General features: G+C 37.0%; 1 protein-coding gene across 5 annotated transcripts; it reads left to right on the forward strand.

The window, feature by feature from the left end:
• Positions 1-1,131: 1,131 nt before the first annotated feature.
• On the forward strand, positions 1,132-14,405 carry Abi (tyrosine kinase Abl). 5 transcript variants are annotated; one of them, XM_073960568.1, is made up of 7 exons: positions 1,152-1,300; positions 1,639-2,020; positions 2,307-2,947; positions 3,011-3,098; positions 3,196-3,210; positions 4,010-4,200; positions 12,825-14,405. In XM_073960568.1, exons 2-7 carry the CDS (start codon positions 1,680-1,682, stop codon positions 12,986-12,988), a joined length of 1,440 nt encoding a protein of 479 aa, XP_073816669.1. In that variant the 5' UTR covers positions 1,152-1,300; positions 1,639-1,679; the 3' UTR covers positions 12,989-14,405. The 5 variants fall into 5 exon arrangements, with proteins under 5 accessions (XP_073816672.1, XP_073816669.1, XP_073816671.1 ...); XM_073960571.1 differs by lacking the exon at positions 3,196-3,210 and having other exon boundaries at positions 1,132-1,300; XM_073960570.1 differs by lacking the exon at positions 3,196-3,210 and having other exon boundaries at positions 4,022-4,200.
• Positions 14,406-25,909: the final 11,504 nt, after the last annotated feature.

Raw genomic sequence — 25,909 nt, forward strand, 5'->3', positions numbered from 1 at the left:
CTTTTTTGTTCTGGAACAGAGCTATGGCTGACGCATTAAGCGCTCGGCACATACGATGCGCTGAGCGTTGCGGTACAACAACCACATGAAAAAAGTGTAAGTGAAGCCAAGTTTTTTGAAAAACAACAACATGGCTGGCGCATTAAAGTTAAACATAATTTAACTGTTTTGGGACAACGCGTGACCCAAAGTGTCACTAAACGGACCGTATGTGCCGATGGCTTTAAAGTTAAACATAATTTAACTGTTTTGGGACAACGCGTGTCCCAACGTGTCACTAAACGGACCGTATAAATACAAAAACAAAATACATGTATTTTAATTTGAAATACATGTATGTATTTTGTTTTTGTATTTTTGAACGCACACGCAACACGCAGAGCTATAGGTTTGGGCCAAAAGTAGAAACACAATGGATGTTTCTTTCTTGCTTTATTTCGGACAAAAGAATAAAGAACGGCCAAGACAAACTTGAAATAGGTTGCTTTTTCATTTATTCTTCTACTGGAGCAAAGCCAGCAAATGCTGATTGTGTTATACTATGTTTACATTTGCGAAATCCACTCGATTTCAACTGTCAATTCCGTTGTTCAAACGTCAAATGAAATCCAATCGATTTCAGATGAGTTTTCATTTGACGTATACACAAAGGAATTGACAGATGAAATCGAGTGGATTTCGTAAATGTAAACATAGTCTTACCTTTAAACTGAAAACACATCCAACGTTTGAGTAAAGTTTTGTGTAATTTCTGGTAGATGAATAAAAGAAAAAATGCTGCCAAGTTTCATTTTTCTTTATTCTTTTACAAGTAATGACACAAATGGTCTGATCCTTTACTTTTGAAAGTGCTAAAACCGGCAAAAGTAGCAAAAGTTGTAAACTGCTCCCATATGAATTGTATGGTATATGAAGTAAAGGAACGCTTTTCGAGTAAAAAGTGGTAAAACTTGAAGATTCTTGCACGTAAAGGAACAGAGCTAAAACTTTACACAAACGTTTTATGTTTTTTCAGCGTTAATGCAAACATGTTCAAGTATTTGTGTCAAATTTAACATATGGCAACACATCGTCCAGCTGGTATCAAATACAACCCTGCGTTTTATGCAGAGTTCGCCAAACGCCCTAATTGTGCCTATCAGTGGTATGTCAGAAGGGGAGAAAATGTCAAAACGTCAAAAGTCATTAAATTCTAGTTCATTGTTGAAGATGTGAAAATAGTTTCCTAAAATTTAGCACAAATAATAACAAATTGCTTTAAATTTATAGGAAAAATAATATAAAAATATAATCTAAACAAGTGAGTGCGCGAAATGAAACAAAAATACATGAAAACAAAACAATACAAATAATTAAAAAAGTCAAATGAAAATTCTGCGTGTGGCCTATATTTTTTGATTGTGACAGTGTGTGTATGTTTTTTTTTTCTTTCTCTGTAACGCTCTTAGTCACCGCCCAGATCAGATCTGCTCCAAATGAATTGATTTTGGATTGTTTATATCTGTTGTTGTTGTTTTGTTTTTGTCATCACTTTGTGAGATATAAATAAAAATAAAACCAATAGATTATTACTACACCCATCATAACGACATGCAAATAGTAGTATTTATCTTTTTTGTTTCCTCTTTCCCCAATTAGCACCGCCTCAACGTGTGAGTCTCTATCCAGCCAAGGGTGTAATGGTCATGGGTGAGAACATAATGGACGAATTAGCATCACTGATACGCACGGAAATTCCCGATGGACGCCAAAGTCTACGCGATAGTTATACCAACCTGGAAAGGGTGGCTGACTATTGCGAGGATACATACTATAGAGCTGACAATAAAAAGGCTGCATTGGAGGCTACCAAAAATTATACAACTCAATCATTGGCCAGTGTTGCCTATCAGATAAATACCTTGGCCTATAGCTATATGCAATTGTTGGAATTGCAAGCACAACAATTAAGTGAAATGGAATCACAAATGAATCATATCGCACAAACGGTGCAGATACACAAGGAAAAGGTTGCCAGAAGGTAAATGCATATGGAAATGAGTAAAGTAGTAGGGTCTGTGACATGTTTCTCGTTAAATACATGTTATAAACATGTAACTAAAATTGCGCTAAGGTCGAGGTGTTACTACTTTTCATTATTAGAATTTTATATTAACCAAGTGTAATACCCACATTGAAACTACTGCAATGTGCTTGAATTCAGGCCTATTAGAATAAATTGATACTTAGTAATATCTTTGATATCTTTAAAAATTGTCATTGATTTTATACCAATTATAATGCTTCTTCCTATTTCTTTTTTACAGAGAAATCGGTGTTCTTACAGCTAATAAAGTTAGTACCCGTCAATTTAAGATCGTTGCACCTATTAACCCTGAAAAACCAATTAAATATGTGCGCAAAGGTATTGACTATTCGATATTGGATGACATTGGTCATAGTGTAAATACCAATCAGACAAATCGTAATCAGAAACACCGTGGATCTTCACACGGCTCTGTACAGTCATTGGCTCAGCCATCTGTTGGCCCACCACCGACAACAAAACCACCAACTCCACCACAAATGTCACGTGGCAATACCGGTACATTGGGTAAATCTTCCGTTAGCAATACTGGTACATTGGGAAAAAGTTCAAGGGAATATCGTACGCCACCTGTTGTCAATCCACCGCAAGTGCCATCGCACTATGCTCCCAACTATCCCATAGGTCATCCCAAACGTTTGTCCACAGCATCATCGAGTACTACAGCAACGGGTGTTAGTAGCACCGGTATTGGTGGTGGTGGTTCGGTTACCAATAATGAACGTGCTGCCGGTTACAGTGCTTTACCAATGCCACCCAGTCAACAAATTGCTACTCATGTTAATTTACCATCAGCTGGTATGATGCAATCATTGCCACCACCACCACCAACAACATATGATGATCGTAATAGTATGCCACGTAAGTGTAGCAACAAGTAGTTATTTCTGTGAGCGGTTATTAATTAAATTTATTTATTTACAGCACCACCTTCTCCCCTTACGGTTTCACAGCATGAAATAACTGAACAAAGTCACATTGGTATGCATACCTTGGGTCGCAATCATAATAGGTGAGTCTACTGAATTTATAAAATTTGATTTTGTGTTTCATGTCTTGCTAAATTCTTAACTGTTTACCCTTTTATCTAATGCTGCCATCTAATACAGAAACGGCAACAACAGGTAATTTGTTATATAATGATTTTGACTAATTCTAATTTTTTTCAATGCTATGAAACCATTTTTACATGTAATTCGTTGTTGTAATTTGAGAATTTTTTCATTTGAAATTTGAATATTTTCAATTGAAATTACAAATGAAATAATTCGATTTGCAAATAAAAAAACGAAATGCAATTGGCATTCTCAAATTATAAATGAAATAATTCGACATTCAATTAGAGTTCTCAAATTACAGGTGGAATGTTTTGAATTTCAAACGAAATAATCAAATTACAAATGCAATTCTTCTAATTCCATGTGAAAATGGTGTAGTTTAATAACCATGTTTTAAAATTTCCAATATAATTTTGATTAGAGTTCTTGCCAATATTTTCTTTTTCAATAAAACATACGCTCAAGAACATTCCTTAAAGGGGTTCTCCTCAGTTTTCAGTAATTTTTATAGTTTGTCCTGTGGATAAAACCTTTTTATGGAACTTATTTTTTTTTTAGTTCAACCAATTTAACTCAAAATTTTGTTATTTTTTTAGTTTTAAGATAATGAAAATCTTTACCGTGATATTTTTATTATTTGGCATGAAATATAACTGATCGTTGGATGAGCATGGATGTTATTTGTATACATAATATAACCCATTTGTATATTATTTTCTTTTAAACTAAAAACCTTTAAAATTTATATTTACAGTTTTATTTTAACAACAACACAATTTTACCATATACTAACTCTTAGAAAAACAAATCTAACCGATGTTGTAGTCAATACTGTAGTTTAACAACGCCATTCTAACTGTTTTAGGAACCATTTCAGCTTGAACTTTGCTAGACCCGGTTCACAATCACCACCGTTGCCACCACCTCCACCGCCAGAGGAGGAACATCAAGACTTTGGCCGACCACGTACATCGGCGGGCCAGGGACAATTGGCTCCAATAGTGCCAGATGATCAAAATCTACCGGGATGGGTGCCAAAGAATTACATTGAAAAAGGTGAGTAATATATAATGTTTTTTGATTGTTTTCACATTTTAGGAATATGTTCATTCACGAACACAAACACATAGTTGTCGAAGATTCCTCCGAGTCAATCCGGTGCATAGAACCGGAATATGTTCATCATTATTGGTGGTCATTTGGAATATTTTTCACACGAACTAAGTATTCTGACTTCATATTTGCATAAATTATTTATTTTTATTTTAAAAAAATTCCTCCTTTAAATAAAAAAACGTAACATCCCCAGATGAACAAGGGGTAGGCTTTCCTCATACAAATCAGAATGACGAGTCGGACATAGGCCATACCACATGCGGATAAGTTTTTAAAGTTGTTAACACGTTAAGAACACAAAGATATCATTTTGTTGATGTGCTTAAGAACTGTTAGAAATGCGATGTTGTCTTTCCTGGGATTCAAATCCTTAGCATGAGGCTGACGACCTCTTTGTGTACGGATGTTAAACGGCTCATAGTTGTGTTCCGTTGTGCACAATGATTCCGAAAGCAAAGTAGTATACGTTATTTCCCAGTTCCACGGTAGCAGGTTCTTTGTACCGGATTGACCCAAATTCAAAAGCGTTTCGTCCAGCGGATGCCAACCCAGCATCAACGATACGCTGCTACTACAATAACTGCCCAACTGTTGCTAGCACAGTGTACATATGGGGTTTAGGGAGCAGCATATCCAGGAATGTATGCACCAAATTCTTTTTATTGTTGGTGATTTCGAATAAACCCCGGACAAATATGGATCTTTACGGTTTGTTGAATCTCTATCCGTCAAACATAAACTTAGCTGTTGAGAATGAACGGTGTCAGAAAAATATGGATGAGTTTGGGTAATCACATCTGCAATTCAATTACAAATTCAGCTTTTTCACGACATGGAGGAATGAATACAGTCGATATAAAGGTTGGGAACAGGACAATACCAACCACCGACGTAGCTATGGAGGAGACGGCACTTCGAGATGTTTCTACTGAAGACAAACAAAAAATGTGGTACTTTATGCTTAGCTTATGGAAAACGATGTTCTTCTATAGCCATACAAAACAGTCAGTTCCAAATTCAAATGTTTATTTTAAGCCACACAAAAGCATTGCAATCTACTCAATATTACATTTTATGCGCATCCGCTTTCACTCAATTTTTAGGAAACGTCTATTATTTCTCTAGATTCGCGATAGTTTCTTTTTACCGGCTCATTTTAAAGTACAGGTAGAATAGAATATGTTGCAAAAATGTCGAGCCGATCGGACAAAAATTAGCTGAGATGTGAGCGTTAGAAAGAGAAAATTCATTGTGTTTTGTATGTAACATCGAAGTTTGATACGCGGTTCTCTCAAAATGGCATTTTGGAATGCGGTGCCCACTGTAGCTCGAAAACGGATGATCCGACCTTCATATATTTTTGTGGGATTACTGTATATATAAACAGCTTGTAGTTAAACTAGAGACTTTTAACAAAATTTGACGGATTTATGCCGAAAAAAAACATTAAATTTTTTTTTAGTTAAAATCGACATTTTAATTTTTTTAAAAATGGTTATTTTTAAATTCCTTTTCGCTGAAGTACAAGATTATTATGCTCTTAAAGATTATTATGCTCTTAAAGATCGCACAAAAACATATGCTGATCGGTTTATTCGTTTTCGAGCCAAAGTGGGCACCACAAACTGCTTTAGTAAAAACAGTGTTTCGTAGGCTGTCATTTGTCAGAACACTGTGCAAAATTTCTCAAAAAAAAAAAAAAAATCCAAAAGTATCTCAAGGTGTGATCTAGCAAATGAAAACAAAATCTTCTGAAGACAATTTGGTAGATTTCTTGTAAAAAATTCATGGAAAACAAGTCAAAAAGTATCGGTCGGCTTTGCCGACAGAGATATACCCTCAGCCTGTGTGGATAGAAATACCTTTCCCCCCCCCCCCCCAAAATTTTGGGCGTATGAACCGACAAAAGTATGGACAGGATTAAAGCTCTAAAACTTGCGGGGTATCGATCGATAGAGCTTTTAGGGCCCAAATTTGAACATAAACTAAGTTTCGACAATATTTAGAGATCCAAAGTTTGGACCAAATCGGTTGCTTCGTCTATGAGAAATTGCGCGTACCATTTTAGCGAATATTTTCGAACTTTTGTGGGGGAGGTACCGGAAGGAGTGGGCCTATAAGCACCACCTTCGAATTTCATATAATATTCGAAAAAATATTACAATATCCAAAGTGCGGACGAACGCAGCATTCGGTTCGAGCTCTCCAGCCACTACATATGGTGCCATAGGGGTTTTTTTTACAACTTTCGGACTGTTTTCTCAAGAAGTATGGACTTGCCTCTGAAAAAACTTTTACCGTCGTAATTGAGACAGTGATTGCAAGTTGCTTCAACAAAAATCAAAGTGATTCGAGAGCGGGTCTTAATGTGAACTTATCCGAAATTTTGTGTGGGAGGTACATGAAGGAGTGGACAAATATAGTCCATATTCGAACCTGATCTATATCTGTTAGATATGTTAGGATGTGTAATGTATTGACCAAATCGGTCACACCCTTCAAGAGTTATCGTGCGCACAATTTTTCCGAACATTTTTGAACTTTTGTGGGGTAGGTACCTGAAGGAGTGGACCGATATAGCTTATCTTCGAACATAAACTAAGTTTGCACAAAATATTACGAAGGCCGCATTTTGGACCGAATCGGCAGATCCGTTCGAGAGTTATCTTGCGCTCCAACCACTACACAGGTGTCATAGGGGATTTTTGTAACTTTCAGGCTATTTTCTCAGGAAGTATGGACTTGCCCCTAAACTTATACCGTCGTATGGGGGCAGTTGCTACAACAAAAATTGAAGCGATTCGAGAGCAGGTCCTAAGCTAAACTTTTCCGAAATTTTGTGTGGGAGGTACCCGAAGGAGTGGACCGATTGAGTCCATATTGGAACCTCATCAAAGCCTGGTAGAAATTTCACGATGTGCAAAGTATGGGCCAAATCGGTTACTTCCTTTAAGGATTATCGTGCGCACAAATCTTCCGAACATTTCCGAACTTTTATGGGGGAGGTACGGGAAGGAGTGGACCGATATAACCCATCTTTGAACGAAACTAAGTTTGGACAAAATATTAAGAAAGCCAAATTTTCGATCGTATCGGTTGATCCGTTTGAGAGTTATCGTGCGCTCTAGCCAGCCAGACAAACAGACAGACGGACGGACAAGGCTAAATCAACACAAAATTGTCTGAAACACATTTCGTCCAAACATACTTGGGGTCTAAAACCATTATTTCGATGAGGCACATTTTGCCCGTATGAAAGTGTATATACCCTTGTTCGCATAAATGCTGAGGGTATAATGACATTTTTCGTGCTCAATATGTGGCAATAACCCCTTAAGTAGAATGACACATTAACAAGTAAAAAAGTATCAGTCGGATTTGGGCGTTAGAACCGACAAAAATGTCGATTTGGATTAAAGATCAAAAGTTTTGCGGAGGAGATACTAAAAATAATGGATCTCCAGCCACTACATATGGTACCATAGGGGGTTTTTACACCCTTCGGGCTGTTTGCTCAAGAAGTATGGACTTGCCCCTGAAAAAACATTTACCATCGTAATTGAGGCAGTAAATACAAGTTGCTAAAACAAAAGTCAAAGCGATTCGAGAGATGACCCTAAACTGAACTTTTCCGAAATTTTGTGTGGGAGGTACCCGAAGGAGTGGACCGATTGAGTCCATATTGAAACCTTATCTAAGTCTGGTACACATTTCACGATGTGCAAAGTATGGGCCAAATCGGTTACTTCCTTTAAGGGTTATCGTGCGCACAAATCTTCCGAACATTTCCGAACTTTTGTGGGGGAGGTATAGGAAGGAGTGGACCGATATAAACCATCTTCGAACTCAAACTAAGTTTGGACAAAATATTAAGAAAGCCAAATTTTCGATCGTATCGGTTGATCCGTTTGAGAATTATCGTGCGCTCCAGCCAGCCAGACGGACGGACATGGCTAAATCAACTCCAAATTGTCAGAAACACATTTCGTCCAAACATGCTTGGGGTCTAAAACCATTATTTCGATGAGGCACATTTTGCCCGTATGAAAGTGTATATCGTCACCATAAATGCCGGAAGACGTAACCGACATGAAAATCGAAATTCGTTTTTTGACGTAATCTGATACATAAAGCCAAAAAAAAACATGCTCTGGCAAAATTTCAAGCTTCTTAGTTCAAAAACAACGATCCTATTCAAGAAATGGCATTTCGGAAAATGGGATGATATTGCAGATTTTGTTGTAATGGAGGATCTCAAAACTAAGCAATTCAGCGGTTTTGGTTTCACTACTTATTCCCCTTCGTATGTATATGATCGATAATATCCCATATACTCGTCTTCATAAGATTAATATTCCTTAAAACAGTTTTTAATTTTATAACGTTTATTTGTTCTCCTGTAAAGTTTTGGTTTTGTGGGTTACGTCTTCGGGCATTTATGGTGACGATATACCCTCGTTCGCATAAATGCTGAGGGTATAATGAATGACATTTTTCGTGCTCAATATGTGGCAATAACCCCTTAAGTAGAATGACACATTCAAAACGCCTTTTAATACGCGATATTTTCAAAAACATTTTTTTAAGCATTGTGGCGTTTTTTTATTGGGATAGCGTTTGCAATTTTGTTTTTTTCAAAATAGTCTGGCTTAATCCCATTGTTGTTGTTTTAATATTTTAAAATAACTATTTTATTAGTGGAAAAGATTTGGCATTGTTCGCCAAGGGGTAAGGCAGGGAATACTATAGTTTCGATCCACGTCACTGGATCTCATCAGTTCCCTTGTTTCTTGTTTGTGGATATTCTCCACCGAAGTTATTTTTCAATAACTTCTTCAACAAGAAACTTTTTATACCCAAACATCAATCGTCAGCTCGAAGTATAAAGGTAAGCAAAGAAAAAAGTTCAATGAGAAGTTTTTCCTTGGCAATCATACAACTCCGACGAAAGTGTCTGCGAAAACAATTCAAACCTCTTCCATTTTTTTTTTGCAAATTTTTGAAATTTTAGGATCAAATTGACCGAAAGGGACGCCGTTTTTTAGTTTCAGACGCAAAAAAAAACTTATTTTACGCAGGTTTCCACGGCAATTGAATGACAGTTGCAAATTTTGCACAAATTGAAATAAAAAACTCAATATTTAGCCATGAGATGAGTCCAATAAAATCTAAACTCGATCTGACAAAACAAACCCCAGGTTAGGTTAGGTTTAGGATGCGCAACTGCCGTGATGGCAGCCACTCCACTCGGAGACCTTGAGGTCCATTGTTATCATCCTGACTATTGAAATTTTGTGTATTTTAGAGATGATGATGTTGGTGTTTCGAAAACGATATCATTTTCGAACATTTGGTGAATGTTTTTTCTTCACAAGAAAAATTATTTCGAGACAAATTTCTTTGGAAATTTTTTTGTTTCAAAAAATAATTTTATGTTGTATGCAAGGCGAATTTAACAAGGTGATCCAAATACAACACAGCAATGTTTATCAACAGTATCGCAAAATAACAAAGAAATAAAGAACAAGTAAAAAAGTATCAGTCGGCTTTGCCGACAGAGATATACCCTCAGCATGGGCAAATTGAAACACTTTTTTCACAAAAAATTTATGTAGTTAGGGGGTTTCAAAATTTTGGTCGTATGAACCGACAAAAATGTTGATTAGGATTAAAGTTCAAAATTTTTGCGGAAAAGGTACTTAAAGGAATGGACTGACATAGACCATGGGGGTGCCATAGGGGGTTTTTACACCCTTCGGGCTGTTTTCTCAAGAAGTATGGACTTGCCCCTGAAATAACTTTTACCATCGTAATTGAGGCAGCGAATGTAAGTTGCTTCAACAAAAATCAAAGTGATTCAATAGCAGGTCTTAAAGTGAACTTATCCAAAATTTTGTGTGGGAGGTACGGGATGGAGTGGACAAATATAGTCCATATTCGAACCTGATCTATATCTGGTAGATATTATGAGAATGTGTAAAGTATGGACCAAATCGGTCGCTCCTATCAAGAGTTATCGTGCGCACAATTTTTCCGAATATTTTTGAACTTTTGTGGGGTAGGTACCTGAAGGAGTGAACCGATATGGCTTATCTACGAACTTAAACTAAGTTTGGAAACAATATTACGAAGGCCAAATTTAGGCCGGAATCGGCATTTCTGTTCGAGAATTATCTTGCGCTTCCACCTATAAACATGGTGTCATAGGGTTTGTTTTTCAAATTTAAAGCCTTTAAATTCATGTTCATGTTCATGTTCATTTATTCTTGTGTTTAGCGTTCTTTTTGTTGTACCCACGTACACTTTATTACATGGCTCTCCTTCTTTTCCATTGCAAGTTATTTCGTAAACAACATTGCAATGTTGTTGAAGCAGATGTGAGGAAAGGAAAAGAAAGCACAGCACTATCACAACATATTAAAGAATTTGGACACAACGCTAATTTCTCAAATGTCAAAATACTGGACAGAGAACAAAGAGAAAATAAAAGATATACTCTTGAAAGTTTACGTATTCAAGAGAGAATATATAAGTCCATCAACACCAAAGAGGACAAAGACAATACTAAATTGCAATATTCTGTTGCAATCATTTAAGTTCATTCGGTTCTGTGATTTAGGTTAAGGATTTGCTGCAATATTTTTTTTATACATTATTAGTAATTATTTTTTTTAAATTATACAAAATCTGTGTTGTGAAGTCCCGTTTTTTATATAATAAGAATAATAATTATTGGAAATGCTATAAAAACTAATTGTAAGTAAATTAAACCAATGATCAAAAAGCTGTATAAAACAAACATTGTATTTTTGTCAATAGGATTTTGTAATAAAAACTCCTGAAGAAGTTGGAAAGTCGCCAACGAAACGTTGAGTAGATAATGAAATAAATTAGTTTTATTTATTCCATCACATAACTGACCAAATCAGCCCAGTGAAAACCACTTTATATTAATAAATAAACACGGTCATAATATCCACAAAATACATGTATTTCAAATTGAAAACAACAACAAATACATGTATTTTGTTTTTGTATTTTTGAACGCACACGCAACACGCAGTTAATTAGGTGAAGGCTTCAGGCTATTTTTCAGTAAGTATGGACTTGCCCCTGAGGAAACTTGTACCTTCTTAAAGGGACAGTGAATACAAGATGTTACAACAAAAACTAAGGAGATTCGTGAGCAGGTCCTAAACTGAACTTTTCCGAAATTTTGTGTGGGAGGTACTCGAAGGAGTTTACCGATTGAGTCCATATTGGAACCTCATCTAAATCTGGTAGAAATTGCATAATGTGCAAAGTAATGACCAAATCGGTAACTTCCTTCAAGAGTTATCGTACCCACAAATTTTCCGAACATTTTCGAACTTTTGTGGGGGAGGTACCGGAAGGAGTGGACCGATATAATCCATCTTTGAACTTGAACTAAGTTTGGACAAAATATTACGAAAGTCAAATTTTGGACCGAATCGGCAGATCCGTTGGAGGGTTATCTTGCGCTCCAACCATTACACACGGTGTCATAGGGCTTTTTGTAATTTTCAGGCTATTTCCTCAGGAAGTATGGACTTGCCCCTAATGAAACTTACAGCGTCGTATAGAGGACAGCGAATACAACTTGCGTAAACAAAAATCAAAGCGATTCGAGACTAGGCCCTAAACTGAACTTTTCCGAAATTTTGTGTGGGAGGTACCCGAAGGAGTGGACCGATTGAGTCCATATTGAAACCTCGTCTAAGTTTGGTAGAAATTACACGATGTGCAAAGTATGGACCAAATCAGTTATTCCCTACAAGAGTTATTGTGCGCACAAGTTTTGCGACAATTTTTGAACATTTGTGGGGGAGGTACCTATATGGACCATCTTCGAACTTAAATCGAATCTGGACAAAATAATTCGATATCCAAAATTTGAACCGAATCGATTGATCCGTTCGAGAGTTATGACAGACAGACAGATAGACGGACGGACATTGCTAGATCTACTCAAAATTGTCTGAAACGGACATCGTACAAACATACTTGGGGTCTAAAACCATTATTTCGATGAGACACATTTTTGGTCGTATCAAAGTGTAAATACCCTCTTTAGCCTAAAGGCTGAGGGTATAAAAAGGTACCTAACAGAAACATACAATCCCACGGCAGCGGGTTCTGTCGTACCGGATTGACCCGAAACCATAGTGTTTAGGCCAGCGGCTGCCAACCCAGCATCAAACCTATGCTTCTACGTTCAACAGAAACATCAAGAAACTCCACCAAAAATGTTTTTCGCTTATATCGTAAAAACTATCGTCAATTCATTCGCTAATAATATTATTACCGATATTCGAAATCGGAGATTTTCCTGGCATAAATTGAGCGACGAATGAATCGTTTTCAATTCATTATCGTGTGTCGCAAAACTAACGAGAAACATTCGAAAACGATATTGTGTTCGATAGCAATTGTATGGTGGGATATCCAAATACATATTTACAATAAATTCAATCTATCAGATGGTCAAGGAATGTCATTAATTAATTAACTTTATTTCCATTTGTCTTGCTTTTTCTTTTCAGTCGTTGCAATTTATGACTATTATGCCGATAAAGATGATGAACTTAGCTTCCAAGAGAGTTCAGTATTATATGTTCTGAAAAAGAACGACGATGGCTGGTGGGAAGGTGTTATGGACGGCGTTACCGGTTTATTCCCTGGCAATTATGTAGAACCATGTGTTTAAATGAAAGGAAAGAAGGTACACATCAACTGTCAAAACATATAGATTTTTATACAAAAAAATGAATATTAAGTGAAATTTACAACAACATAAATGAAAACACACAAATCTGCAGCCTTTTAAGAATTCCATATAATAATAAAAACCATAACATGCCCACAAAAAAAAAAAACACAAAATAATTTAGATACATTTATTATTAATGGTAATAGAGTATTGTTAACATTCACACAAACATACAAGTAATCAAGTCTGCCTCCAAAAACAAAACAGTTATTAAAAACCCAAAACCGTGCGCTATGAAAGGAAACACCAACCAAAATAGTGTCTAGCGTATCAATGACGAGACAAACACTGGGTGTTGTGTTTAATCAGGAGAAAAAACATAAACAAATATATTAAAAAAAAACCACAACAACTTTTTTACAAGATCAAATAACTTTTCTACGTCAAAAAGAAAACCTAAAAAAATCAAATAACAAATGTTTGTTCATTTTTATGAATATACAATACAACACGTACATACATACATACATGCTATGTAAAATCTTAATAAAATGACGACGAAGACAACAACCTAATTCCTACTCTCTCCCATAGCTAATTACACTATTAAGCCCCCATATATACATACATAAATACAATCAATTGTATTGTCACACGAAAAAAAAGAAACGAACGAATGAATGAATCATCTTTATTACATCTCTAAAATACCACAGTATATAGAAAGAACATAATAGTATTTCACCTACTACAACTACAAGTGACACCATAATACATGCAAAATAACAATTGTAGCTTCTTACAACAACAAAATAAGGAACATAATTGTTTGCCAATATCATTGCTCTCCTTTATGTTATGTATAACTTTTCGTTTTATTGTTGTTTAAAATTACTCTACGCTAAAACAAAACGAAACTAAAATCATACCAATAATGCATTTGATGAGTATTCTCTGTTTTATCTATAAGCTGGTTTCGCCAATTAGCGCCATTATAACTATTGCTTTTACTATGTATTTTAAATTAACTATGACATTTATGTTGAATATTTACCTACTCAACAACAAACAAAGTACCCCATCTCCAAATTTGTAGGCTATACAATTTTTCTTTATTTATATGCGTTGCTTTTTTCGCTAAAAAAATGTCTATTGAATATGTTTGGGAAGTTACACAAATATTATTTGTTTTTTTTTTTATTTCTACATTTAAATGAAGAAAAACAATATTTTTTATTATAATCACACTTTATATTATAAATTAATACAATATTATTATTTTAGTTAAACACGATTTCCCCTTTTTTGCCTATAAATAAAAATAATAATATTGAAATGAAAAATCATGATTATAATAAAGGTGAAGAAGAAAGAATAGTTAATAAAAATTATATTCTATTATGATGCTACACAATATATGTTTTTCTTTTCTTATATCTCAGGCAATTTCGTTGTTTACATCAGTGGTAATTTGTAAGTACTCAACGACAGCTTATCTATCTTCTATACTTATCAAACAAAATGTTTGTACACAAAAAAGCAGTTGATTCTTGAGTGCAAGTGTTTCCGGACTATATCTCTTTACGCGAAAGAAGTCATGCATTTTTTCCAAGGACATGGTGCAGCGAGGATGCAGTCTATTTTGCATATTGATCACATCTTTTGCATGACTCTATGGACATGTATAAAGAACATTTTAAAGAAGTTTTTGAGCAAAACAAGTAAGCAAAGGCTATAGTCGTACAGGGCCGACCATGTGATACCCTACACCACAACCTGTAGGAATTAGCTATATGCAACCGGCTTGCACGCTGAATGTCCGGGTTCGATTCCCATTAAATCGTCAACGGTGGCAAAATATCCCTTAGTATTGTTGGCGATATTTCCTGAATATTTCAGTCATGAAAAACGTCTTGGCAACTTAGAACACGCCGTTCGGACTCGGCGATAAAACTAGGTCACATATCAGTAACTTTATATCAATCCATTGATAAGAGGAGCCTCCCTTGTCTTTACTGGGATGTTTGTGGAAAACATTTTTAAAAAATATTCGAAAATTCACAATGATTAGCCCCTCCTGCTACATCTTCAAATTGTCTTTGAATATCAGGTTCGTTTTTGGAATACACCTAATTTAAATAAATATATATACCATGCAATTTGGTATATTTGATAGTTGGGAAAATTGCGAGTTTATTGAAGATCTATCGTCCAAAACTTGTGCACTTGTACATCACATATGCTTCGAAACAACTAACAATGAATAGAAATTCAAAATTTTTGCATGCAAACAAATCTATAAATCAAAACCATTAAGGAAAGGATCATAGTCGGGCGGGGCCGACTATATGATACCCTACACCACTGTGAATATGTAAAATATAGGAGATATATATCAATTTGAACTGATTTCTATATACACTAGCGGTCATCTGAATAGGTTTGAATTTTTTTCCTTTTATATGTTAAGTTATCTTCTGATGTGTTCGTATTGCAGATCCATACTATTTAGTTTTTGAGAGTCCTATACTATGCCAACATTCCCAAGAAAAAACTTGACGGTGTTGCCATATTTTCGGAAAATATCCCAATTATAAAAAAAATGTACAAAAAAGTGACCAATTTTTGCGATCATCAGAATAGGTTTGAATCAAATAAAATTGAAAAATTTTACTATCCAAGCAAATATTGCGCAGTTTTTTGGTTTAGTTTAGTAAAATGGAACATTCTGATAAATCCTACAACAAATTTGACCCGCTTTATTTGGAACGTGGGTTCAATTCTCAACATTGAAAAGTTACCAAGAACTTTCAGATAAAATCAAGAAATATTCAAACCAAAACGTTTTATAAAGTTGCTTTAAATGACTTTTTGATTTCGTTAGATCTCTTCTGAGCTTCGAAAATTGTCTGAAAGCAAATACCAAGTGTAGCCATATTATTAGGATCGATAAAATAGAAAGGTCATTGAAAATAGTTGGTATTTTAGTTCAAGTTTCATTTTTTAACTATCCTTGCAGTACAAATTTATGTGTTATCATGCTCTCAAATCCACCATAGTTGACCACATGTATCATAAATGTTCGAAAATTGGTCTGGAAGAATGTTTCATCGACGACAATAAAGTAGAAAATTGTAATTCAAATTTAAGTCAAAGGGGCATGATATCACCGACTGTTATAGTGCTGTAATACCTATATAGTCAGGTCAAAAAGTTTTTATCTGTTCACAAGCCATAAAACAAACACGAATAAGTACAAAAGAATGGACTACTGAGGATATACAGCACTATAAAAGTCGGCGATATCACGCCCCTTTAAGTTAAATTTGAATTACAATTTTCAGACAATTTTCGAAGCTCAGAAGAGATCTAACGAAATCAAAAAGTCATTTAAAGCAAATTTTTAAAACGTTTCGGTTTGAATATTTTTTGATTTTATCTTAAAGTTCTTGGTAACTTTCAATGTTGAGAATTGAACCCACGTTCCAAATAAAGCGGGTCAAATTTGTTGTAGGATCTATCAGAATGTTCCATTTTACTAAACTAAATCAAAAAACTGCGCAATATTTGCTTGGATAGTAAAATTTTTCAATTTTATTTGATTCAAACCTATTCTGATGATCGCAAAAATTGGTGACTTTTTTGTAAATTTTTTATTATAATTGGGATATTTTCCGAAAATGTGGCAACACCGTCAAGTTTTTTCTTGGGAATGTTGGCATAGTATAGGACTCTCAAAAACTAAATAGTATGGATCTGCAATACGAACACAAAAAAATATACCTTAACATATAAAAAGAAAAAAAATTCAAACCTATTCAGATGACCGCTAGTGTAATATGGTACACTTATTACTAGAGAAAATTCCGTCACACATTCCAAATTTCATCAAAATTGGACAAATCCGGCGAAAATATACATAGGAGCTATATCCAAATCTAAACCGATTTCGATATAAGTTGGTACACTTATTTCTAGACAAAATTCAGTCACACATTCCAAATTTCATCAAAATCGGACGTATATAGCGTGTTTGGTGCAGCAAATACGTCAAATCGGCCGAAAATATATATGGGAGCTATATCCAAATCTGAACCGATTTCGATATAATTTGGTACATTTATTTATAGACCTATTTCCGTCATAAATTCCAAATTTCATCAAAATTGGACAGATATAGCGTGTTTGGCGCATCAAATACCTCAAATCGGCCGAAAATATATATGGGAGCTATATCCAAATCTGAACCGAGTTTCACCAAAAGCAATAGCGTTCTTCCGACGGCTAAAAAAATTATCTGGCCCAATTTTCAGCCAAATCGGACAACAAATGCGACCTGTACGTTGCGAACGGACGGACGGACATGCATAAATCGACTATGCATATCCCTAGAAGGAACTATGGGTCTATCTCTTTTCCTTATGTATGTTACAAACAAATGCACTAACACATAATACCCCTTAGCACATTGTGGTGTAGGGTATAAAAATTATTCATATTCAATTACACACCAAAGAAGATAGTATAAGCCAGCTGCGCTAACGGTGATATACCCTCAGCCTCTGCCGTATAAAAATATATTTATTTTGTAACACGAGTTTGCTTCAAAATACGTGGAATTTGTGGGTATCGTAATATGAGGCTATACAAAATCAATTTTAGTAAGCTAACTTGTGAGTTTTGGAAAAGTTTGAAAATTATTTTTTAAGATTTGTAATTTTAGTTGGAGCCGGCAGGGGTTTTTGGAACTTCTGGACTATTATCTCAGGAAGTATGACTTACCCCGGAAAAGGGACCAGAATAGGGACCGTGAAAAGAACCTTCTTCAAAAAAAAAAAAAAAAATAATAATAATAATCAAATAGATCCGATATGGGTCCTCAAACTGTACTTTTCCCAAAATTTTTGTGGGAGTTAGGACGGAGGAGGACGGACCGAATAGTCCATATTCCAACCTGATATATGAAATAATACGATGTGTAAAGTTTCCACCAAACAGAAAATCCCCTTGAGAGTTATCTTGCGGATTTGCGGCGCAATTACAATCTGCTGAAAAAAATTCAAAACGATTCGAGAGGTCTCTTAAATTTCCCTTTTCCGAATTTTGTGTGGGAGGTACCCTAAGGTGTGGACCGATATAGACAAATACGATCTATATCTGGAAGGAATAATAATATATGGAAAGTTTGGAGCAAATCGATTGCTCACTTCGCCAGTTATCGTTCACACAATTTTTCGAAAACAATTTTGAACTTTTTTGGGGGAGGTGTGGACCGACATAGCCTACATTCGAACTTAAACAAAGTTTGGGCAAAATATTACGAAGTATAAAATTTGGTTCTAATCGGTAGATCCGTTTGAGAGTTATCGTGCGCACCAGCCAGCTTGACATTAAGAGAGACAGATGAACGGACAGGGCTAAATAGACTCCAAATTATCTAAAACGAATTTCGTCCAAACATACTTGGGGTCTAAAACCAATATTTCGATGAGTCACATCTTTGGTTGTATTTTGTTTGTATCCCCTTTACCCTAAATCCTGAGGTATAAAATAGGTGGCGAGGGGACCCCATGTTGCAATATTTGTATAAAAAATCCAATTTGACAACTGAACTGAAAATTTCTCCGTCATTATGGAGACAATTTGTGGCATGGGAGGAAATTGTGGTTCTCTACACAAAACCCGTTATATATTAGGCAGTAGGCCGGTTATCTAGCAGACACATTATTGCAATTTGCATCAGGGGAAAGGTCAGTAGTTATTATTCCATATGTAGGCTACTTTGCCGGTATATGCCCTCCAGGAATTAAAGTATGGATCAAAAATAAAATTTGTATATTTTTCATACAAAAGTAATGGTCTATGTCACCCGATAAATCATCGTGCAAAATTATAGGCATTTTCTTCTACCTAAACTCTTACCTAAACTCTTATTTCGTGACTATTGAGAAAATTTCTTCAGCAGGTTGCACTTGCGGCCGCCTTTTCGACGGTACAATTAAAATGGCAAATCCGCAAGATAACTATCGCAGGGAGCCTCTGATTGGTCCAAACTTTGCACATCGTATTATTCCATCTAGTCATGTTTCAGGTTGGAATATGGACAAAATTTGGGAAAACTGCAGATTAAGAGCTCGCCTCGGATCGTTTTGACAAATTTTTCGAAAAGTTCTTCTTTCAGACCCTGTTACGACGGCGCATTTTTTTTCGGTGCAGGTCCATATTTCCTGAGATAATGGGTAGTACGTAAGATACTCCTCTAAGAGAGAAACCGATTTTGTCCAAACGTTTTACATCGTATTATTTCTTACAGCCTCGAATTACTTCCTAATATTAACTACATCGGACCACTCTTTCGGGTACCTCCCACACAAAGTTTTGAAAGAGTGTGGTTTAAGAACTCATCGTTTTTAAAATTTTTGTCAACATGTTGGGTATGCGGCCCTGGTTAAGGCGGCTCAATTTTTTCGGGAACAAATCCATAGTTTCTGCGAAATTGGACTATAAACGTCAGAAGTAATGTTTTGGCTTTGGCAAAGCTTACTGATACTTTCTTACTTATTTGTTAAAAAAAACAGTGGGAGTAGTTAATTTGGTTTACATATGCGGCTACGAGAGTTTTTAGGTGTTTCGGTTGAATTCGCATTTAAACGAATTCATCAGTCACACTTATTCTTGAGCTCGAGTCGTCATAAAATTGGGGAAGGGTTCTTTGTTTCAATACAAAGATCTAAGAGAACTGATGAGTCCAAGTGGCGTTGGACGAAACTAGTCTTCTCTGCCATCCCCTAAAGTAATCAATTTTAACTACATCCCACTTTAAACTTGTTGTTTTTAAATTTGAAAACAACAAATATGAGATTAAGCTTGACTTACATACAAATAGTAAATAAAACACACATGTTAAAAAATTACTTACTTAATTAGTTGGCCCATTACAGAACATTTGTTCCATAGACCGAACTAAGAAAAGATCTCCATTCCTCTCGGTTTTTCGCTTGACTTTTTGGAATACCGCGCCTTTTTATTTCTTTATCCACTTGTATGCTCCATCGAAGCATAGGCTTGCCGATTCTGCGTGCACCGCCATGTGGCATGTATTCATACGCCTTTTTAGCGGGTTCATCATCGCTCATTCTCATGATATGGCCTAGCCAACGCAATCGTTGCATCTCGATACGTTTAACTATATTCATGTCTTTGTATAGCTGATATAGCTCGTGGTTCATACGACGTCGATATTCACCGTCAACGCAAATCGGCCCGTAGATCTTTCGAAGAATTTTCCTCTCAAACACACCAAGCACTGCCTTATCTGCTTGCGCAAGTACCCATGCTTCGGAGCCATACATTAGCACGGGTAGTATCAGCGTTTTGTATAGTGTTATTTTTGTTTGACGAGATGTGGCTTTGTTTTTAAATTGCTTACTTAGACCATAGTAGCATCTGTTGGCCAATACAATTCTTCTTCTTTTTTCACAACTGATGTTGTTTGTTGTGTTTATGGCAGTGCCGAGGTAGACGAAGTCTTTAACTACCTCAAAATTGTAGGTACCAACTTCCACAGTTGGTCCGAGCTCTATGGACGCTTTGCGCGTCCACACCATCAATTTGGTCTTTTCGCAGTTTACCGCCAGTCCCACTTTCACAGATTCTGCTTCGACCTTCCTAAAGGTATCAGTTACTTCCTTTACTGATCGTCCTATGATGTCTATGTCATCAGCATAGGCAAGTAACATGTGGCTATTGGTGTAAATTGTGCCATTTCTTTTGACATTTGCATCTCGTATTACCTTTTCCAGCAAAATGTTGAATAGGTCACACGAAAGGCTGTCTCCTTGTCTGAAACCTCTTTTGGTACAAAATTCTTCGGAGAGGTTCTTTCCAATTTTAACTGAGGACCTAGTATCAGTTAAAGTCATCTTACAAAGCCGGATGAGCTTTGCGGGGATACCAAATTCAGGCATTGCGTGTAGTACCTTTGATCGGAGGGGACTGTCGAATGCTGCTTTATAATCGACAAAAAGGTGAAATATGTCGATCTGCATCTCTTGGGTCTTCTCTAGGATTTGCCGCAGGGTAAATATCTGTTCAATGGTGGACTTGCCAGGTCTAAAGTCACATTGGTATGGTCCAATTATTTCGTTGACCATTGGCTTTAGTCGTTCGCACAATATCCCTGACACTATCTTATAGGCAATAGGGAGAAGACTTATGCCCCTATAGTTGAAGCATACAGTCTTATCTCCTTTCTTGTGGACTGCACATAGGATGCTCACGTTCCAATCGTCGGGTACGCGTTCTTCCTGCCAGATGGTGCTAACTAGCTGATGCATACACCTTATCAGCGTGTCGCCTCCGGTTTTGAACAGCTCGACTGGTAGGCCATCTGCTCCTGCCGCCTTATTATTCTTCAGCCGGTTTATTGCTGTCATTACCTCATCTTGGCTGGGCGGTATACATTCAATACCATCTTCTGGGATTGGATCTGTGGTATCTTCGCCATCTTCACTGCTATCGGATACCAACAGTTTGGAAAAATGTTCTTTCCATATCCTGAGCACACTATCTGTATCAGTTACCAAATTACCTTGTTGGTCTCTACAGGAGGATATGCCTGTACCAAAGCCTTCAGTTTGATGCTTCACTCTTTGGTAGAATTTTCGGACTTCGTTCTGTCTCCTGTACATCTCTATTTGTTCACACTCCCTATTTTCCATCTCTCTCTTTTTCCTGCGGAATAGACGTTTCTCCTCTCTCCTTTGCTCCCGATACCTCTCTCGAGGTTGCTACTGATTGTAAAGTAGCCCTATATGCCGCATTTTTTTCTTCGGTAGCAGCACGGCACTCCTGGTCATACCATGGATTCTTTGGTGGAGGTCTCTGGTATCCAAGTACTGATTTTGCGGCTGTTTGCATGGAGTGGGCAATATTTTGCCATTGTGCTGATATGTTATCGGGACGAGAAGCGCTTTCATTAAGCAATTGGGTCAGTTGAGTGGAATATGCTGTGGCTATCTGTTGTGTTTGCAGCTTAGCGATGTCCAACTTTCGTGTTGTGTCTGTCCGTGCTTTATTTGCAACGTTTAGACGGGTACGTACCTTTGCTGCAACGAGGTAGTGGTCCGAATCTATGTTTGCTCCTCGGAACGATCATACATCCAACACGCTCGATGAATGACTTCCATCTATCACAACGTGATCAATTTGATTTATTGTTCTTTGGTCTGGAGACAGCCAAGTGCCCTTATGAATATCGAGATGCTTAAATCTGGTACTGCTAACTACCATGTTTTTTGCCGCTGCGAAGTCTATCAGCCTCATTCCATTGTCTGATGTTTCACTATGTAGACTGAATTTCCCGACTGTTTGTCCAAAGATATTCTCCTTTCCAATTTTGGCATTAAAATCGCCTAGAATGATTTTAATGTCATGGGCAGGGCAACGGTCATATGTTTCTTCTAGGCGCTCGTAGAATAGCATGAGCGCAGATAAAGCTGATGTTGAAGAATTTCGCTTTTAATCGAATTGTAGCAAGTCTTTCATTCACTTGGGTGAAGCTGGAGACCAGATGTTTTAACCTCTGACTAACTACAAAACCGCAACCAAACTCATGCTTTGTGTCATGGCAGCTGTAATACAGTGCGTCACCTTTAGGTGTTGTTGTGACATCTTTCCCAGTCCATCGTATTTCCTGTATGGCAGTAATGTCGGCCTTGTACTTTTCCAGTACATCTGCCAGCGCGTAAACTGCACCTTCTCTGTAAAGAGTGCGAACATTCCAGGTGCAGATTCGCAGATCATGGTCCTTAAAACGTTTGCGGGGGTCGTCAACTTTAGAGGGGTTTGTTTTTCTTTCTTTCGTTTTTTCATAGTAGGCTGCTTTTTTCTAGGGGGGGAGGGGGGATTGGTTACTAGCCCGACGCCCAAACCCAAGTTTTTAACGTTGTTATGGGTGGCAGCTCCCCAGGTGACACCACGGGGAGGTCAGTGTCCACTTGAGATGAGAGAGGGACCAAGATAAATCCTGGACTTTACCATGTTAAAGCCGGTCAGGACCGTTCCTTGGTATCTTTCATCCCCTACGTCACCCATATTATTATTACTTGCAGTCTCGAATTATGTTCTAATATTAACTACATCGGACCACCCTGGTACCTCCCCCACAAAGTTTTGAAAAAGTGTAGTTTAAGAACTCATTAGGGATCGTTTTTAAAATTTTTGTCAACATGTTGGGTATGCGGCCCTGGTTAAGGCCGCTCAATTTTTTCGGGGGCAAATCCATAGTTTCTGCCAAATTGGACTATAAACGTCAGAAGTATTGTTTTGACTTCTTTTCTTTTAATCCGAGGCTGAGGGTATATCTTTCATTATATCTCTGTCGACACAGCTGACTGATGCGTTCTTACTTGTTTGTTAAAAAATTATATAATTTAATAATTTAATTTAATCATGAGTTGTGACCTTCGGTCCTTGCCAATAACCAGAGGGGTTTAGTGCTGGCTGAGCAGAGTTATAGCTCTACGTTATGCACGGTCAATGAGGGCGCTCCTACCAGAATTAACAATTGACACAATGACGTCACCATAATTGTCTCTATCAGTTGACCGGCCGATTTAATCACCTATGAACTCCTCACTTACATCAATCATGGGGAAGCTAATTGGCCTGATTTCCAAGAGTTCGCCAATTATCACTTGCGGGTAGGAGGAAAAATGTTCCAAGACATCATTACAGCTGCAGTCGCACGCTATATACCTGCTGCTTGAATACCCGAAGTGAGATAAAATTCTTCAGCGAAGCCGGCAAGACTAGCAAATGAGCATGGTGAGGTTCGTCGGACCAATTAAGTTGGAAGTTAATAGGTTGGTCTGGCCGGTGAGGACAAGCGGAGCAAATGGCTAGATCATCTGAAGAGTTGCATCATTGGAGCCAGAATTAGTAAATTGTGGGCAACGGTAGGATCACTCTCGGACCCTGGAAAGAAGGAAAATAAATAGCACGTCAGTCATGTTTGACGACGTTACACTAACAGATCTGAAGAGGAATGCAAATTATTGTAATCGTCAGTTTGTAGAGCTTCGAGGGAATGACAGGGCGAAGAGAAGAGTATTACGGCGAATTAGATCTCTTCCCGCCGAGGAGGAACCACCACAATTGATGACGTTGCAGAAAAGGTAAATCATCCAAACAGTCAGGGCCCGACGGTATCTCAATGGCAAAGACTCTTGAGGCTTTACTCAACCCCAGCATCAGAAATAGCGAAACAATTGCCGATCATCAGGATGGGTTCCGTAAGCAGCACTACACGCCATCTCCGCATATATTAGTCGAGGACTCAACCAGAACATCCAGTGTGATAGGATATTATTGGTTGCTTTCGACTTATCAAAAGCCATCGGCACTGTCAAGCACTCCACGCTGTTTGGGGACATCGAGCAGACTACCTCCGGCCAAGTTTGAAACATTGGATAATCAATCAGTCCAGCAGCAAGAACAGGCACTTCCAAGGTGGTGTAATATCTCCTAATCTGTTGAGCCCCTAACTTTCTAATAGTCAACATCCTCTAGACGGCAAAGAGATTGTAATGTATGAGGATGATTCTACGATCTTGGTGTCATACATATTTCCTTATGTCATTTGTGAAAGGCTGAAGTCCTATATAACCAATCTTAAAATCTTTTCCGCTTGAGGAATTTGCAAATATTCGCCACTAAGTCTAAGACCACAACACATGGACTGCGGATATAAGTACTAAATATTTTGATTAAAGGGTCAAATTCGAATGTATGTTCAAGTCGTCCGTGCGTGCCGCAGCTATCTGCGACAAGCTAAGATATAGGAACAAACTCCTCAAGTTCTTGATTACTAAATACAATGCAATAGTTCGGTCTGCGGTAAACTAGCAGTGTTGTCCATTAACATAAGTGCAACGCGACTAGAGGTGGGCGCGTGTCGTGCCGTGAGTAGTGCGTGTTCGTGCCTTCTCGAAAAACGCCGTGTTTGTGCGTGTCGTGCCCGAATGCATTTTTGGCCGTGCGTGATCGTGTTTTTTTGTTCGACACGGTTTTGCACGACACGACTAAACACGATCTGCACTATGTGACACGATCGTGCTTAATTTTTGGTCTCCCTTTAGAAGTCGTGCAAGATACCTTACTAAACACGAACATCGAACAGGAAACCGACCAAAATATTCCTAAAATTATTTGCTTCGTTTTTGTAGTTTGGTACTTATTGCCGTTTTGTTATGGAGAGGCCAGAGTATGAGTGAAAAAAGATTATGTTTGTTTGACATTTTTTTTGTTCATGAGAGAAGCAAATACAAAAACTACTATGAGAGTTAACGCAATATACTCTCTTTGCAAATCAGATGTTTATCTGACTGTATTATTTGTTATGGATGATGTTATTGAAAAACATCCTCTTCCCGAATTGAGAAAACTGATTAACTGCCCAAAAAACGTTGTAAGAGGCTGTTTCATGTTGTTTCTAGCAAACAGAGTTTTACCAGGATTTATTTTTGTATGGGAAATCTGGTAGACTTTGACCGGATTTAGCAAATAAAACCTGATAATGCACTAAATCCGGCTAATGAAGTCATATCTATATGACCTATAAGAAGATGATTTTTTATTAGCTAATGTAAAAGCAACGTTACTTGATATACAAAGTGAGAACATATGATGAGCAGGAAATTACAATGCCACATTTACACTAATTATCTGAGTTTTTGAATGAAAATGGCAAGAAGACGAAAAATGAAAAAGTCTTCACTTGATACAGAAATTGATACATATTATTGAGTGCCGTATCTAGCACGACTGATGTTTTAAACTTTTGGAAACAGTCTAATCTAAAATATTTAGAACAATTAGCCAGGAAATTTTTGGCTATACCCGCCAGCTCAGCAACGA

The sequence above is a fragment of the Musca autumnalis genome, unplaced genomic scaffold, assembly GCF_047663935.1.
Source record: "Musca autumnalis isolate F117 unplaced genomic scaffold, ASM4766393v1 scaffold_1, whole genome shotgun sequence".
NCBI lineage: Eukaryota > Metazoa > Arthropoda > Insecta > Diptera > Muscidae > Musca > Musca autumnalis.

Coding starts and splice junctions, on each gene's coding strand:
- Abi (XM_073960568.1), top strand. CDS start 1,680: ATGGTCATGGGTGAGAACATAATGGACGAATTAGCATCACTGATACGC. Junction 2,948..3,010: donor TGATCGTAATAGTATGCCAC/GTAAGTGTAGCA, acceptor ATTTATTTACAG/CACCACCTTCTCCCCTTACG. Junction 4,201..12,824: donor AAAGAATTACATTGAAAAAG/GTGAGTAATATA, acceptor TTTTCTTTTCAG/TCGTTGCAATTTATGACTAT.